The sequence below is a fragment of the Neopsephotus bourkii genome, unplaced genomic scaffold, assembly GCF_033783945.1.
Source record: "Neopsephotus bourkii isolate Nb327-2 ecotype Australia unplaced genomic scaffold, CSIRO-AGI_Nbou_v1 NB_234, whole genome shotgun sequence".
In the NCBI taxonomy this organism is placed as follows: Eukaryota; Metazoa; Chordata; class Aves; order Psittaciformes; family Psittacidae; genus Neopsephotus; species Neopsephotus bourkii.
Window position 1 is genome coordinate 7821333 of NW_026900744.1, and position 18279 is coordinate 7839611.

Sequence of the window (18279 nt, forward strand, 5' to 3'; positions counted from 1 at the left end):
AGCCACCACTTCCGCCGTGCTCTCTTACTCCCCTACTGCAGGTTCATAATCTCATATACATGCCATCTTGGCTGCAAGTTGATACAGGCTTGGAAAATAATTATTTCCCTCGGACCTGTTGTATGCACGCTCATTGTGAGTGTAGCCGTTCTCCCTGCAAGACTTAGATGTGGGTTTGAATTTGCTTTGCTTTGTAGAGGGTACAACTGAGATTTCCCATTGATTGGCCCAGTGCTACCAATATATTTTCAAATGCCTCAGCTGTTATAAAAATACCACAGTCGTGAGCACAGTCTTGCAGGAACATGTTAGCTTTTAAGATGACTGGTTCTTCTCGGTACTTCTGGTTTCTTGGGCATGACCAAGTGGGGGTGTGAAGAGGAACCCAGATAGTTTGTTTGATAGCTCTGTTACAGAAAACCTGGGATATAAGAAAGAACCTGTTTTCTGTGGAGCTGCTGAGCTAGAGAAGGTCTCTGCAACATGGTGAGGTTTTACACTGTCTTAACACTATTTGCTTTACCACTTTGTGAGATACTTTAAAGAACATATAAAAGGATCTATGTAAATGAAATTTATGTGGAAATGTGTCTAAACAAACTGTTTGTAAATATATGCGTATTTCATATGGGAAAGATAGACAAGTAATTTGTGCATATGTGGAAGCATGTGCACCATATACACTTTTCCATTTTAAAATATTTTCAGCCTCTAATTATATGATTTATGTTCACAAATATACCAGAAATAGTAATGTCTGCCAGAGAACAACCAAGCTTGGAAACATGCCCTCTGTGTATATGGCAAGCATGGAGAAAAACCTTGAGGGGGGAAATTCTTTGCTGAAGTGAATAGCATTGCTCCAACACTATATTATTTTCTAACTTCGGAGGAACAATGATTTAAATAAGTACCAGCTCTTTGAAATCTGCCCTGCCCCCTGTATGCCCAGTAGCTTGAATGAATAAGTAAACTTTGAAAAAAATAAATAACCTTTGACAAGCCTGGCTATAGAATTAGCCATCAATGAGTCCAGAAGGAGAGAGGGAATACTGTTTCTGACAGTCATACTATTCCAGGTTTTACCCATTTATGGCACTCTGAAAACTGGTATGTGTTTAAAATTAACAGAGTTTTTTTACAGATCTGAAGCTAAAGCTAAGTAATTAAACCAAGTTCTCATGCAGAGAAATGAACTGTGGGAGATGTTTAAAGAAACATGCTCTACATATTCTTCGAGTTATTTTAAGCAGTTCATCTTAAGGTAATTAATCTGTGTCTTTTGAGTGAATATTAGCTTCCAGTTTCCTCTTTATAGTTAAAGTGAGACTTAAAGAAGATCTATTTTTCTTATTTAGAGGAGACTTATATTAGGAAACCCACTTGGAAAAAATACCCCATCTCTGGAAAGTCCTTTTCTATTGTATCAGAAATACTTGGCATCCATAAGCAAACTTTCCTGTCCTAAACTACACTTCATTTTGTGAACATCCATCAGAAAAACTAAAGCTGCATTTCAACCATGCTTTGCTGCAAATGTTAAAATGCCACTTTCTTACCAAAAGTTCCATTAGTGATTTCTAGCTCTGATGACCCGTGATGGATCTTCCCTATGAAAAGTTTATAGTCAGTGCTTTTCCAACTACATGGCAAAGCCATTTTGCTGACATTTGATCAAAAAAGTTTGGATATCAACTGATGCAATTTCCTACATTAGTAGAATCAGGATGGTCTTATAGCTCTCACTCTCGCAGTCCTATTAAAACGTTAATACACCAGTGGCTCATGCCCTACAATTCCAGTACTTAACATCCTAATTTTCTGAATCTTAGGTTAGTGTCATTAGCTATTGTTAAATATTTTTATTTCCTTATGGACATAGCAACTGAATATTTGTTCTGATATCAACTCAACTTTGATTTAAATGGGTGAAATGAGACTGAGTATACTGGCCTCTAGTCATGAGATCTAGTATCATCCTGTAATTATTTGAGCATTTGCTCCTGTTACTCCTTTCCTGTAGATATACTGCATGTAAGAGAGGAGCGACATAAAAGATTACACTTTTTACTTTTAAATGCATCATAAAGATAAATTTAGTCACATTTGTGAATACCATGGATATTGTATTGATGGAAGCCGTTTTTAGTGTCAAAATGGAGAGGAGACGCTCAGACTGTCAGCAGAAAGTCTGATGCAATTAAACTGCTGGATCTGTTCTGGCATTTTTCTCTAGCATTCTGGAGTCATGTTTCAGCATTTAGATGTAACAGGACAGGGTTATACACAGCTACACTCTTGGTGAAGAACTGAGAGAGCTGAAAAAGCTACTCATCAGTTCTGACTCAGGGAATACACCACTCTAGACAGTACTACAGTGAGAAAAATAGCCTTCTCTTAATCTTCCCTTTTGCAGAATATCCTTTAGAATGTTTCTGATAGCTCTTTGGAGAATTTTTCTTTTTTTTTTTTTTTTTTCCTAATACAACCAAACAGAGCTTTGAAAAACTGTATGAAATATTTCAGATATAGGAAACACCACAATTGTGTTAACTGAGCATTTCACTGAAGTAATAAATTCTTTCTTCTAAAATTCACTGATACTTACACATCAGGTAGCCACTAATATGGATATTTTGTTCTTTATAACTGTGGTACACCATTTAGTGTTAGCACCATCTCTGCACAGCATTGCCTTGTACCATATAGACATAACCTAAAGTTCTTCGTAAACACTCCCTTGTGAATCCTCTGCAGTTTGTCTTTGCTATAACTAAGCATGTTTCCTTATTCTCTTGCACAGTTACTATCTTTTCTACTCCCAGGGTTAACATTTGTACCTTTCCATCTGATATAGGGCTGCAGTTTGTTTCATTAATGGCAACTGAATATAACTATATATTCACTTTGTTGTCACCATATCACATTCTGCAATGCAGTAATCTCCATAAAATGGGAAAAGAAGCCTCACAAGATGTGACTATAATCCTGCAATCCCAATTATCATTGTAATTTTCCATGACAAAAGAATTGTTTTCTCCATGCTCAATGATTAATCTCTTTTTATTCCAACCACATGGTCATTCATGCCAATCACAGTATAGCAGAGGACTTAATGTGTGAAATTTTCACTGTAATTTGATATGATTTATATATCTAGGATTGGTCAGACATATGTTACCTCTTGATCCATTTTGTTAAAAATGTAATTGCTAACAGTACATCATTTTTAGGCAAATCTTAACATTTTTTTTTCATTATGTCCTTCACTGGATTTTTGCTCCCATCCTTAACTAGAACATCAAATTGAAACTTCACATTCATGTTTTAAATACCAGTATTTTAAAATTCTTTGCTCTGTCTAGCAAGTCAAGTCTTGTCATTTCTTACATTCTACCATCCGTTGTCATTTGGTAATAATACGGGTTTTGTAATGCTGAGGTCATCGCCCTCTCCTACCACTGCAAGATGCCATTAAAAAACATACTTTTTACTAGTTTCCTGCTGTGTCCTGCTTTCTGTGGTTTTTTTGGTCTGCTCTACTGGAAAGAACAGACTTCTGTACAAATGCAGAGCTCTTACAAAAAGGGAACCTAGAATGTGGGCAACACCATTTTTAGTCAAGTTGCTTATTAAATTTATCATTCCTTAATACACTGAAAAAGAAATCCAGTAATCCCCTTTGTGTCTCCACCTTATGGCAAGAATTTCACTACATCGATTCTAAATAATACTGATGCACATAAATCCAACGCAGCTTGTTTCCATTTCTTTTACAAGAACATTATCTCTGCTGTCCTTCATGGTAGGTATGTCACCTCAGTCTGCTGTAACGGCCATTAAAGGTTTTGTGAATCCTTTGTGCTTTCGTCTCTAACCTTGTTCATGGAGGGTAAGACTCAAATGAGCTCAATTCCAGTACCCTAAACTGAGGCTTTTCTTCATTTATGCAATTCATGTTCTCTCATATCTCTTGAACTTTAAAAAGAGGGTCAGGAGCCATGTGGTTTCTGGAATGAGTTTGCGTTTAAGAACTGTTCATTATATTCTTAAACTACAGCCAGGAGACCACTCAGAAAAATCTCTTTTGTTAGGGTGAGTGTAATACAGAATAAGTTAAACGTACGTGGATATTCTGTCATAAGTTAGGTTAGGACTTGGTAACAGAAACCATGCCAGTGTTTCTTGGGAAGAAACCAAGGGTGTCCTAACACCCTTAGCTTAACAACCAGTTATGTCAGAGAGAACTTTACATAGAGTTTATTTAATAGCTTCTTGTGAAGGTGCACAACAATTTGTTATAACCCCATTCTAATAACATACCTTGTAAATATGAATTATTCTTTAAGTTAAAGGTCATGGTTCCTCTTTTTACTTTAAGCAGAGTTCAAAAAAATTGCAGAATTCCCTTTTCCCCATGAAATGCACAAGAACAGTGAACTTTGCCAATTAAAAAAAAAAAATGAAACGTGCTCTGAAAAAAGATTTACTAGAAAATGGCTGATATTTGAGGTATAAAACGAGACCTAACTCCAACCTTTTTCAAATATATGATTTGCTTGAGGTTGAATAGGGACAAATAACGGAGTAAGGATGGGACATAATTACTGAAAGCAAGTCATTCTCTACCTCAGTGACTATGCCCTTATAAAAGTTGTACAGCTTAGGGAAGGGTATGTAGGAAAACTTTTGTAAATTAAATCACAGGCAAATACTGAAGATCTTCATTACACGAGGTAATAGAGTGTTGAGTTAACATCAGGGAATTGCTTAAAAAATTGGTGTCGGCAAAATCGATTGCTTGTAGAATCAGCATACAGAAATGGGCTCTGTGCAGACTCTCATTTCTCACGCTAGAAGAAGCAGGTAGTTCCCCTAATCCCTTGGCATAATTTTAATAGAGTAAGCTTTACAAAGAATTAGGATCTACCTTTAAATTCCTTTTCTCCTTTTACAGTGTAAACTACTCTCAAAACTAATAGAATTAAATAAGATTGCAGTTCTCTGGAAATTTGAATGGTGACTTCCAACAGTTTCTGTGAGCTAGAACACTATACTCCAGGTAGAAGGAAATTTTCCCTTTCCTTCTTAGTTGTAATGACTGCACAGAATGCAAGCATTTTTTTAATTTAAGATTTTGAAAACTAGTCTTAAGGACTAGCATATCTGAATGAAAACTGCAAATCTTGTCTTTGTTGTATAAATTATAACAAGTCCACTCTTAGAGGGAGTCTTACTATTGGTACTTCTTGCTTGATATTTATTATGCCCACTGGAGAAGACCATGCCCCTTAGAATGAAAAAATAATTTACCTTTGATATAATACTCCACAAGAGTTCAAAGACCTAATAAGTTTTATGATATGCAGAAGGAGGGAATTGTATTAATGATTATTAATTAGGAGTGAGACCCACCAACTGAATTTGACAAATGTGTAATGCCATATAATATATTACTTAAAAATGCGACAGGTAGCCAAAGAATGCCAGAAAACTGAGTTCAGGCCAGAAACCTGACCTGAGTTTCAGGCTTAAGATCATCTTTTGTTTGTTTGTTTGTTTGTTTAAAAAGATTTTTACAGTCAGATTATCCATTATCATCTCATTCAGAATTTTAAAAAGTTACAGAAAATAATATTTAAAATACTTTGGTTTCTACTTCACTACAGCTTAAACCAAACAAAATGAGGGTGGGAATCTAAAATACCACACAATCTCTTTTGTAAGCAAAAATATAAAGTTGTATTCACATTGTCATTTTTCCCCCACTTTAAATAATTTCACTGCAAAGGTAAAGAAATCTTCATTTTCTTGAATGCCTTTTGTTTAATTAGAATCTTAAACAGAAAAAAAAATGCAATAAAAGGTACCTTTAAGCCTAGTATCAACTGAATTGAAACTAGTCAGGGCAATCCCAAGCACGAATACAGGCTGGGTAAGAAGGGGTCGAGAGCAACCCTGAGGAGAAGGATGACCTGGGGGTGTTGGTTGATGAGAAGCTCAACATGACCCAGCAGTGTGCGCTCGCAGACCAGAAAGCCAAACATGTCCTGGGCTGCATCAAAAGAATCGTGACCAGCAGGTCAAGGGAGGTGGCCACAAAGATGCTCAGTGGGCTGGAGCACCTCTCCTATGAAGGCAGGCTGAGACAATTGGGATTGTTCAGCTGGAGAAGAGAAGGCTCTAGGGAGACCTTGGAGCAGCTTCCAGTAGTTAAAGGGGCTGACAAGAAATCTGCAGAGGGACTTCTTTTCACAGGCATGTAGAGGACAGCCACTCTTGTCACATTACAGACATTTTCTGAAAATATTCTTGTCCCTCTTCAGACTTTACTTCCCAAGTCAGGCTGAGCTGCCCTTGTTTTCTGATTTGTACTATTTCCTTGATCAGTATAGTTGCCATTCTCTGTACTCGTTGTTGACAACATATCCCGTGGACATTTCCCATTATATTATTCAGTGCTTCCCTAAAATTATGTTTTATTTAATAGCTTCTGAGTAGAAATATTGTCAAAAGCTTTTGAAAAGTTAAATAAATTATATCAATCAGTTCCACTTCATCCACTTTTTTATGATATTTAAAAAATGTTTTCTGCCTACGTAATCACGTGGGATTTTGTCCTACATTTGGTTCCAGAAAATACATGCTAGATGCAAGAATGTCATATTCCATGATGACTAAAGCTATAGTTCCTGTCACTATCTCCTTAGCTTGCCAGCTTTCATTTATAAACCAAATAGTCTCCTTTGTGCTCTGAAACAACATGCTCCAATAATTTAGACAGATAAACAGAACTTTCTGGTACAGATATTAAAATAGCAGTGCTCTCACTTCTTGCTGCAGGAAACAAATTCATGTCCTTCCTGAGGCAGTACAATTGGGAGTTGGTTTCATGAGCCCATCCTGAACTCAAACTGATGTTTGCTGAATACTGTTATTCCAGTGCCATTTACAAAGTTTATTAATCTAGAGACCACCACTGGAAACACTGCTTATCCTGGGTCAGAATTTATTTAAATACTCAGGAACTGTTTAGCTGTCAAGGAAAATATATTTTTGTCTTCCAAGGAACATAGAAACATAGAATCATAGAATGGTTTGGGTTGGAAAGGACCTTAAAATCATCTAGTTCCAACCTGCCCCTGCCATGGGCAGAAAAACACCAGGAAAAGCTAATAATTTTCATTTTTCATTGCTTCTTACAATCTGAAATTCAACTATTGCAGATGAAATTACCTATATTGCTAAGGTCTCAGACACCTACAAATACCAAATTATTTCCTAAGTTAGAGATTTTGCATATAAGAACCCCACAGCAGCTAATGTTTGTCTATAGTATACCCCATGCTTGTTCTTGCATCTGAGTCACTAGTTCTCATGCTTTATTAACTAATTACATTCACAGCAGAAATTAACTCAGGACTTTCCTTGTTAGCCTTCAGTTGGTAGCTGAACTGTGATGTGACACAGGCAAAAGTCATATTTTTTGTAATAGTTGTCATGACATCATCTAATGGTAAAAGACTAACCTACAGTATTTTACTATTTTTCATTCAGAAGCTCTGCCACAAAAGACAACAGGAGAAATGCTATTGGTCTTGAAAACAAAATACTTGTATTTGGCAGCAGTATCAATGCTTTCCATTGAAGCAGAGTGTAGATTATCACTGGAAGAAAATAATATAGGAAGAAATGCTTTTTATTTCCAAGTTTTTCTAAAATGTATTTTAGCTGCTGTATTTGAATTAGTTGTTAATTGTATGGACCTTCCCTGGGAAACCAGTGTTCCTATGTGTTTATTTGGGGTGCCTGCCTGCGATCTGTATATGCTGTGGGAGCTGATACTAGAAAACAATTTGGTTTTGTTTTAAACAAAAGGAATAGTGACACAGAAGCTCCAAGAGCAATACAGGCAATAGAAAACAGGTATTTTTTAAACTTCATTCAGGAAAACATCTTTCTACACACAAACATATTCGTTAACGTCTTGAAGCTTTAGGGCTCATTCCCTTTGGGAAATACTGTTGCACTCAATATTAAAAACTAAAGGTATTGAGAAAAGCGTTTATTTGAACATATTAGTGATGAGGTATTTCACTGAACTGGGTGATCTGGGAATGGGAATATCTCATATGGTACTGGAGGAAATAGTGGAATTACAGTGTAGCAAGCAGACCTTAACTGGTTTATTCCCAAAGAATCTCCTGTTTTACATGAAATAGGGTGAGCTCCCAGGAACTTCTGAAAAACAAGGACGCATCCAAGCCCCATCACAAGCCTTCATAGGAAAAAAAAACTTGCTGGAGGACAAGCATTATTGCTGTAGAATGAAAAAACAAAAGCATTTGGGAAAGAGTTGAGTAGTTCTAGATCTTCCTGTAATACCGCTGAACTGAATATAGCAAACAGACAACTGAATATAGCAAACAGAAAACTACAGCTGTTATTGACTGAGCTTCATGAGACTTGTTTGTGCTGTTCTGCCCTTTGCCTGGGTTTCAAAATACTGAATTTTACATTAATCCTTAGTCATCTGCAGTGTCACTGTAAGCTCCACTAATGTAAGAGGAAGGAATGGATCCTGCAAGCTAAGGCACGGAAGGCTATTAAAGCTGTATGAGGATTTGGACAGCATCCAATCATACCTGATTTTCTGTAATCACTAATGTCTTTCCTTTCCTGGAGGGTTAAGTGCATTAAAGTAAAAACTGAAACCATTTATTCTAGTCCCAGTGGTGACCAGAGTAAGGTGATCTTTCCTTCAGGCTGAGTGTTTTCCTGGGTTCTACAGGAACTGAGTGACAAATAAATCATGGAGCATCTCCTAACTCAGACTGTAATTCAGTTTTCTATTCAAGCTCTTCAGCAGTGATCTGTCTTGATGCTTGACATGACTGTTCTGGATTTTTGTAATACCATTTGCCTCTAAAGGCAATTCTGCGATTCTGTGAATTCCCTTTAAAAAGTGAACACGTAGCGAAAATTACTCCAACAGTGGAATGTATATTTTAAAAATAAGAAAGCATGTTTGTGCTTTCAAGCTCTAAAAGGTCTCTATTATGTGTATGTGCTAAAGCATCTCCTCTTTTTAATTAATCTTCAAAAATAATTAATATAGCTGACTTTGGTATAGGAGCTGCTGACAGATGTAATACATGTTAAGGAGCAAATTTTCAATCATTGCAAAGTGGATATGCATAGAGAGTTCATATGTAAAAGATGTTGGCTGTATTTATACCTTGAAAAGTTAGTCCTAGAAGTTGACAAGTCAGATAACCCAGAAGAAATACATACAAATCATGTCCCTTAAATACTATGTGAACTAATGCATATGGTGCCTAATTCAGTTCTGATTCCTGATGTCAACTTCAGAAAGAAAAAGAATATTTATTGTAGGCGCCATAGTAGTGCAGAGAAATAGCTGAAACATTGTGAATTTATTATTATGTTAAGCTGACATCAGCTTAAAAAATTTAAAAGAGACAAAACTGTAGTGGAGGACAATGCCTGTTGGAAACACACAGCTCCTCTGAAACAGAAAACGTGATGCAAAAATTATTTCAGGAATAAAACAGCAATATATTTGCTTTCCACATAATAGTCACCAACTATGCAGATTAATATCTTTATTGGGGAAAAAATTAACCAGCCAGTGCTCTTAAATATCTGCTCAGACAGAAAAGTTTTGCATCTTAGTGTCATGAAAAATATGGAAGTTCTAAAACCACCCTGCGGCAGCACTCTCTCCATCAGCTTCTCTACCAAACAAGTAATTGCTTTCTTCCCAGTTCATTACTTTTTTACCTACTATGCCACCAAATTATCGATTTCTGGTGTCACCCCCAATGACATCTAGCTGTCCTTCAGTTTGCCCATTTCCTGCTCTACAAGAGCCTATAACTGCAGTGTCCTATCAACTCTCACCACCACATTGCCTGGCACTCATTTCTAATAGCTGATAACTGATAGGTCAGGGTGTTGCTCAACATCATCACAGCAGAAAGGTAGAACTTGCCCTTCTTTCTGCCTATCAAAAGATATTACTCCACATAAAACTACAAAGATGGACTATTCTGCTTCTTATTGTTTCTTTAGATAAGACATACCATTTACTTGGTGTCATAGTGTTCATATCATGAGTTCCATACCACAGGTTGGCTTAACTGAGTTTTACTGTGAAGGGAATTAAACTATCAGAACATCTTCGTACTTGTATGTCGTGGCACTAAGTTCCTGAGTTTAGTACGAAATAATAGAAAATAATTTTAAGAGGAAAGTACCCCAAAGCCTCTCTTTTGTAGTAACTGCATTGTCTATTTACTGCAAAATTAATAGAACAGGGAGATGATTAGCAATGGAACAAGTGACCCAAGGTGTCTTCTTCTGTACTAATGTGGGAGTGAGCCAGAATCAGACATAATTTTTGCATTTCATATCAGCAATTACAAAATCCCTAAATCTATTCAGGGTCCATCTTTTCGTTTCTAGAGAAGCAGAGAAGGTTTGATTTGTCTGAGCATATGGGTGTCCAGGTTTGTATTTTCACATTGTGTAGTATAAAGCAGTTAGCTGGTAGTTTCCATTATAACTGCTTATTTACTCTTTCTGAGGGTCATTTCAGTTCTCACTAAAGTTACTGGAAGATATTACTTGAATTGGATGGTTCAATTTAAATTTTTTATTACCACACTGGATTCTGCCCATGTGTGCTGAAAAATTACATAATTAATGGCTTCAAATTGCACCTCTTTTGAGTAAATAAGGTTGGGATAAACAACAACTAGCAGCAGCCCCTACAGAACTATCAGCTCCACTCAGAGCTGGTGAATATTCAACCTCACGCTTGTTTAGAAGTAGCTCTTGTAGCAACAGACACTCAGTTGACAAACAGAACTTGAGAAACTCTAATGATAAACTATGGGGACTCTGCAATGATTTATGAATCCTGTGTGGAACTTCTGTGGTAAAAAATAAGGTGCTAATTGGTTTATTTTAGATCACCCAGAGTATTCCTTAGGGTCATATTAATGGTGGTAAAATCTCCATTCAGTTTCTTTTCTAAATTTCTGTCCAACACAAATTTATGACCTCTGCTAATTGCATAATTTTTTATTAATCGCTGGTAAACTCTAGTGTAATTTCAGTTGTAGATTTTCTTCTGTATGTGATACAAGATCTTATAAAAAATTAATCTGAGATCTCAGAGTATTTGATACAAAAGATAGAAAATATTAGAACTAAAGGAATGGATTACAGAGAAATATGTCTTCCCTATGTCCCCTCCTCCCATTTTATGGTATTTTGGAGGCTTTTTGTTTCTGTTTTGATTTGTTTTTTATTAAATAGTATTGTTAAAAGTTGGGCAGGAGCTGGGGCTGCTCACTGGGGCAACGTTGCTGGTGGCAGTGTGGTGGGGAACTGCGTCCTACTGCCTGCTGCTCCCCCAGAGGGTGTTTTTTCAGGGGGTTGGAACTAGATGATCTTAAGGTCCTTTCCAGCTCAAACCATTCTATGATTCTGTGAGTACTTTATAATAGAGAAATATTCCCTGAATTCCCAGTCTGCACATTACAGCTTAATTCCTCAGACCCTCTCTATTATTTTTCCTATACAAGCCTTCAACTATTTTTTCCTCTCCTCCCTTCCCAATGGTTATTACCCTACCTTATGTATTTTTCCTGGCATATTTTTACTGTTTTCCCATATTGCTGATTTTTTTTTTTATTCCTTTTTCCACAGTTAGAATCCTAGAATCATAAAACAGTTAGGGTTGGAAAGGACCTTAAAATCATCCAGTTCCAACCCCCCTGCCATGGGCAGGGACACCTCCCACTAAACCATATCACCCAAGGCTCTGTCCAACCTGCCTTTGAACACCGCCAGAGATGGAGCATTCACAACTTTCCTGGGCAGTTCTGTAGCAGCTTGTAATTATTAAGAGAAGCAAATCAGGGATGGAGCAACATTAATGAAAGCATTTCTATGTGGTGTCTGGGAATCATAAAACAGCACTTCTGTATGTAAATGTGTCTCACTTCACTTTTTAGTATAACCAAGGTTAAAATAAAACTATTTCTTATTTCAAGTTTTCACTCCTTCAGAAACAAACCCTTACCTAAACCAGTCTGAATAAAAACAGTGAGTTGTTCTTGTCACAGTTATAGCTACTAGCACATAAAAATCATTATAACTTGCTCAATCTTATGAATCTCTTTATGTTACCACCTAAAGGATCGTCACCTTTTCCACCAAAAACTACCAACATTCCGACAGTGGTACAATCAGACTTGTAAACTATGTATCTGTTTGAAAAGCATGGGATAACTGTGACACAAGTTTTTGTGTCACACCCTCCTCTGTTTCAGGTAACAATATATGGATGATTTCTCCACTTCCTAAACAATAATTGTTTTCACTTCCACATATATCTATCTGGTTAATGATTATAAAGTTAGAACTGACAGCTATGGCTATATAGAACAATTTTTAAATTGCAGACTCTAATCAATTCTTTTTAGGAACAGTATGTAAATTTTTCAATTCATGGGGAATCCATTGCCAGTTGTGCCTAATTAAGCAGTAAAGAAACTGGCATAGAAATAAATTTTGCTGCTTGCTTCAATTCTGAATTTGACTCACTTGATTTCATCCTTGCATATTACAATTCTGTCTGCTTCATGTAACAACTTCTAAAATTTCTCTTTCCCATAGAAAGGTACAAGACACATATTTTTCAGCCTTCTCTGATCTCAGCCCTAATTCTTCCCTCATTAGATATGACAGGCAAGGAATCATTCTCAGAGCCCATCTGGAATTCCCTCCAGTTTATCTGCTGTGGATACTAGCAGTGCTCTGAGCATCCAGGAGCTATCACCCCTGTGCCAAACACTTTGATGTCATTGTCACTTGGCTTACATTCAGCACTCCTGTTCTTACATCTAATTAGACCCCCTGACTAAGCAGCACAACCCGACTCCTGTTCACTTAATTGTTCACTATAAATCTCCCTTCAGAGACATTGCTCTGTCTAACAAAAGAAAAAAAAGAAATCTCCTATCCTATTTATATGACTGGAGGTCTGATGGCCTGTTTTCCACAGCCAAAGATCAGTCAAGCACCTCAGGAAGGTCCCTACCTGAGGAAGTGACTTAAATAAAACTCAAAGCAACTCCTTTGTTTTTTTCTCCTGACCAGCACTGACTGCAGTGGTCAGAGACAGCAGTCTGTGCTCACTCCTGCTCTTGAAGACCAGTGACAAATAACTTTCTACTGAGGCAAGTCCAAGAGGTCGAAAGACCACCTTGCAGCAAGTGGGTCTAATAATCAGGTCACCTGTACCTTTAAATGTACAATATTTAGGGCATTTCTATATGTGACATGTTTCAATGACTAGGAAAATGCTCAAGACATGTATGAATTGCAGTTATTGTTGGAATCTTTGCCAGCAAAGAGAGCAAATAAAGCATTCATCATCCAATTCCTGTAATCATATTTGATTTTGAGGTGGATGAGAATATCGCCATAGAGCAATCAGCCCAATGCCATTATTTTAATTTGGACATGTTTTATTTTACTTTCATTGACATTTGTCATGTTCTAAAAGAGAGGATATTGTTATCCATTGTTGCAAATGTTATTTAAATGCACCTATTTGCCCAGGGGGAGGGGAGGGGTGTGCTTTCTCCTGTTCTAACTTTATTTCAAAGTGCACAAAGAAGAGCTCCCTTTGAGTCTGCTGTAAGCAGACTTCTTTCTAGTTTCCCTGTGCTCTAATTTGAAAGACTATTATGGTCTCCCTTTATTTTGGGGCTGTCATTTTGGATAAACCACCTGCAGAGACTAGCAGTGGCATTAGGGCTGAATCAGTCTTCAGGGGGCAGTGCCAGGCTGATTCACTTCACCCTCACCCAAAATTCTAGTTAACTGCATTTTCCTTGATGCTTCCCCTGAATTCACATGAGGAAAAAGCTGGGTTTATTAAAAAAAAAAAAAAAAGAACTACAAAAGAAACCAATATATACAGAGGTATATTTGGTGTTACCAAACCTCCATTTATCATCATTGACCAGTGAGATTCACAGTGTTCAACAACTCGGGTACTTTTCTGTAAAGCTCCTTCTGTTGGCTGGGATTTGTTGGGTGCTTATTTAGAAACACTAACCATTTTCTCTCTGAGAGCAGCAAGTACAACCTGCTTTCCCTAGAACTATTTACTTTCCCTAGAATTATTATTCCCTAGAATTTTTTACAGCACAGATCTAGAAAATGTTTTCCATCATTTTTGAGATATAACTGTGCCAGCATCAAATCCCCCAGTTCAACTCCGTTCACATGAAACTGGGATAAACTTTCTAGAAAACCCATCATTCTTGCAGTCACCATTTATTTTAAAAAAATATAAAATCAATATATACTGAGGTACTTGACTTCCACTGGTAGTTTCTTTACTTACCATGATGTCAGAGTAAAGCACAACTAGCTGAAAATCAGCTAAAAGGAAATCTCAGGTAATCTTAAGGTCCTTTCCAACCATAACCATTCTATGATTCAGAGATCTGTTCTTGTTCCTGCTTTAATCCTTGGGATGTGTTCCTCCAAACCAGGTGGAAGCAGAACAGTATGTGGTGTAACTACAGCGTGTGGGTGTTGTTAAATTCACATCCTCCCAAATGATGCTTTATTACCTCTTTCTCCCACAGAAACACCGTTACTGAACTGACTGAGGAGAGAGAAGGTAGAAAAAGCCCCTACTTTCCTTTGTCATAGGAGATAAATCTTGAAAGCAGGACCACTCATAGAAGTGATGTGGAGATTGCTGCCCAGCAGCTTCCACATGTCTGTGTTGGGCAGGCGAAAGACTTTACTGGATTCTTACCAAGCATAGCCCCCAGATGTTCTTCAGAAAGGTTTATGAAGCCTTTCTTGGCTCAGAGATTTAGGCTGGCTCGTAAATGAATATGATTCTCTTGTCCTCAGAGGTCTCCCTCATCTTTCCCAGTCCAACAAAATAGAGACAGTGAAGTACAAAACCGTCATTAGTGCCTCATTGAGGTAAACGCTAGAGAGAGTTCAAACCTGAAACCCCATTGACCTCAAAGGGAAGAGGTACTTTGCTTCTTCCTGTATCACTGGTAAAGATGATATCAATTCAGATAACAATACAGTTAGTGTCTTGTGTTTTGCAAGTGCTTTCGCTGGCATGATTAATAGAATCATATTTCTATAAAACATAGGCCTTGACTATAATTGAACTAAGCCATCCATAAAGATACAGAAGATAATTCAGTTGCCAAGAGCTATGTTTTGAAGTTGGGATTTGTTTTCAGAGGGAAAGGAACCTATTGATTTATAGACATAGTCTACTAAAAATACACGTTTTACTGCTGTTTGTTCTTTGTGAATAGGGTTGTTTGAGTACCTTTTATGTTTCATTCAAGCCTCCAATAATTATCACAAGGATTTCATTTTAAAATGTTTAGCAATTTGGTGAAGTACAGAACTCACATGGTTACTTGGTTTCTTTCAAAAATAATTTCTCTTTGAAAGCTGCCCTGTCTTCCTGTGGCTCAGGGTATTACAGTTCTCATTTTGTGAGGGGAAAACTGAGTCTATGTGCAAGCTTCAAATAATTGGTTTTCTTTGGGTGACAATATAGGCTTTCATTACAAAACCCAGATTTTCAGAGTACTGAAGCACAGCTGGTGTTCTTTGAATGGAGGAAGTCGATGTTTCAAATTCTTGGAATCTTCAGAAGGTTTTGAGATTGATCATGTGTTTTTTTTCATGGTAAACTGGATTATTCAGAGGAATGGTACTAATGAGAAAGCAAAACTGTCATCTCTCCGAGTGTGGTGTGACCTACACAGTAACAATCAAACACAACCCAATTACAATTTACTGGGTTTGATGTGCACACATACCCACAAACATTATATTTTATGATAAGTCTTCCTTACCATACCTAATGAAACGTGTACATTTTTTTGCTGAGAAGTGACAGAAATGCATATCCCCACAGTTCCTCAGGCACAGGCTAATGCTCTTTTTCTTAAAAGAGAAAAATGACTGCTACTGCTGAAGCCAGGACATCAACAAAGAAATTTCAAAGCTGCTCTTCATGCATTGATAATAAATTTCTTAAAAGTAGCCCAACAACTTTAAGACATGTTCTTCCACGAGCTCCAATTTTTACACAAGTTAAGATGTAAACCTTCTAACAGATAAACACGAATTTCTGCTTTATAAATAAGAAATAAGGCTTTGAGTTTTGAGTAACACTGAATGACTAAAGAGCTCCTCAAGAATAGATAAACATCTGCCCACATCACAGGATGAACTTCTTAGTGGTCCTTAGGGTCAGAGTCAGAAACTCAGTTTGAAAAGCCAGTCAGAAAATTCTCTGTATTGATGATTATAGTAGGCTTATCTGCGATAGTAATGAAGTCTAGGGCCTAGCTAAGCATAAAGCTAAATATTAAAACCATAAAGATTTAAATTGTGACTAATACCAATGAAGATTTGAGCACACAGGTGTTGAAGTTAAGCTTTTTTCGCAGCAAATTTTCTACAATGGTTGCCGCACTCTCTGGTCTCCAACAAGCTTCTATTTTATTTTGTTCACAAAGACACAGTTTGTAGAATCCTCCTTTTTCTTTTTTATATTCTTTCCCTATTTTTCCACTATTTTCTGGCATCTGCCACTTTAAATTCTTGGGCTGATATTTGCCTCTGAGTTTACCTCGAGGTTCTGATGGAAAATTCCATAAGAAAGCAAATCTCATTACCAGTGACAAAACAGCTTAAGTAATATAGATAACATATAAGTCATCATAAGGCAGAGCGTGATACTGATTTTGCAATGGTGGGTGTTGGACAAGCAGCTCAGTATCTCTCTAAAATTAACTTAAGTATCACGCTGTATTAAGAGATACTTGGAAAATAACTTCATCTATATAAAGGTTAGCATCTGCAGCAAAGGTCCTGTTAGGATTTGAACCTCTTTCTCCATGGCTTTTCCTCTTGCCTATTATCTTTACCATGGCAGGTGGGTATTGGCAAGACATCTGAAGAGGTTCATGAGTTTGGAAGCACTAGTCTAATGTTTTTTGCCCTGGGGTTCATTCCACATGCTAAAACAGGCGCTACTGAACATACAGAAAGATTGAAAATAGTCATCTGCTGTGACCCTTATTTGCTTGCTCCTGTAATTTGAGGTTACAGTATTCCATTTTTTTCCATAGTAATGTACCTGGCCTCAATTCAAGAAATAAGAAAAAATCCAGAGCAACTGTAATTAAATGTCCTTTAATTTAATAAAATCATATTTCTGTAAAACATAGCCAAGTAGCAAGCATTGTCTGATTACCAACTTCTTTTTTTTTTAAGTTTGATGCAGACAGAGATGAAGAAGAAGTGTTCTTTGACATAAGATCGGCAGTTGAGAATAAACTATTTGCAAACAAAGAGGCTGCAACAGGTGAGTTAAGTGAGATTTAAAGAACTACCTTTTTATATTGCATTTGACATTAGTGGGATACCTTTTTCATATTCCTCAAGTAAGCGTGTATGTACTGTAGCAAAGTCTTGACCACTCTCAAACAGTTGCATAATTAAGAGCAAAAAAGTATCATTACACTTGGAAGCATCATGCAACGCACTTAACGTCTTGTTTATCTACAAGTTCACCTTAAGATACTATAGATAGTCCACTAAACAACTATATTATTAACACAAAATCTTCACAAGTTGATCAGTTCCAGTTGTCGTTTCAGTTTCAGGTGGTACCTCAGTGTTCACCATAAAACCAGTCCTATGAGACTAATGATACTTCCTCCCTAATAATTGGTACTGATTCTGAAGCTATGTGTGAACATTTGCCATATGTTTGGGAGCTTTATTTATTTATATATTTATTATTTGTGCTTACTGAGGCTTGAATGTCTTCAAAGTAAAAGCCTTTGAGGGACAAAAGACTGCAAAAGAACTGAAGCTAAAAATCAAAGCAGTGAAAATCCATAACATCTGTCAAATATTTTCCTTGAGGGGAACAGGAAAATGTTCCTTGGTAACTTCACAACTTTTTCTTTTTACAGATGGCATCCCTGGCTTCTTTCCAAGTAGACCATGAGGGTTATATAGGTAGATGAGGTTATAAACATCTCCAGAAACAGCATACAAAAAGAAAAAAAAAATTGAAGTGAAATATTTTCCTATAAAATTTACTAACTTTATTAAAACAAAAATTAGATATATGTAGTAGAAAAAAATTGTGTATGTGAT

The 18279-nt window shown here is 36.8% G+C and overlaps 1 protein-coding gene across 1 annotated transcript in view; it reads left to right on the forward strand.

Moving 5' to 3' along the window:
• AK5 (adenylate kinase 5) overlaps window positions 1-18279 on the forward strand; it is a 90819-nt gene that overhangs the window by 28104 nt on the left and 44436 nt on the right. The window contains exon 7 of the mRNA XM_061345122.1: window positions 17386-17476. Coding sequence (XP_061201106.1) covers window positions 17386-17476 — 91 coding nt within the window. The remainder of the gene's footprint in view (window positions 1-17385; window positions 17477-18279) is intronic.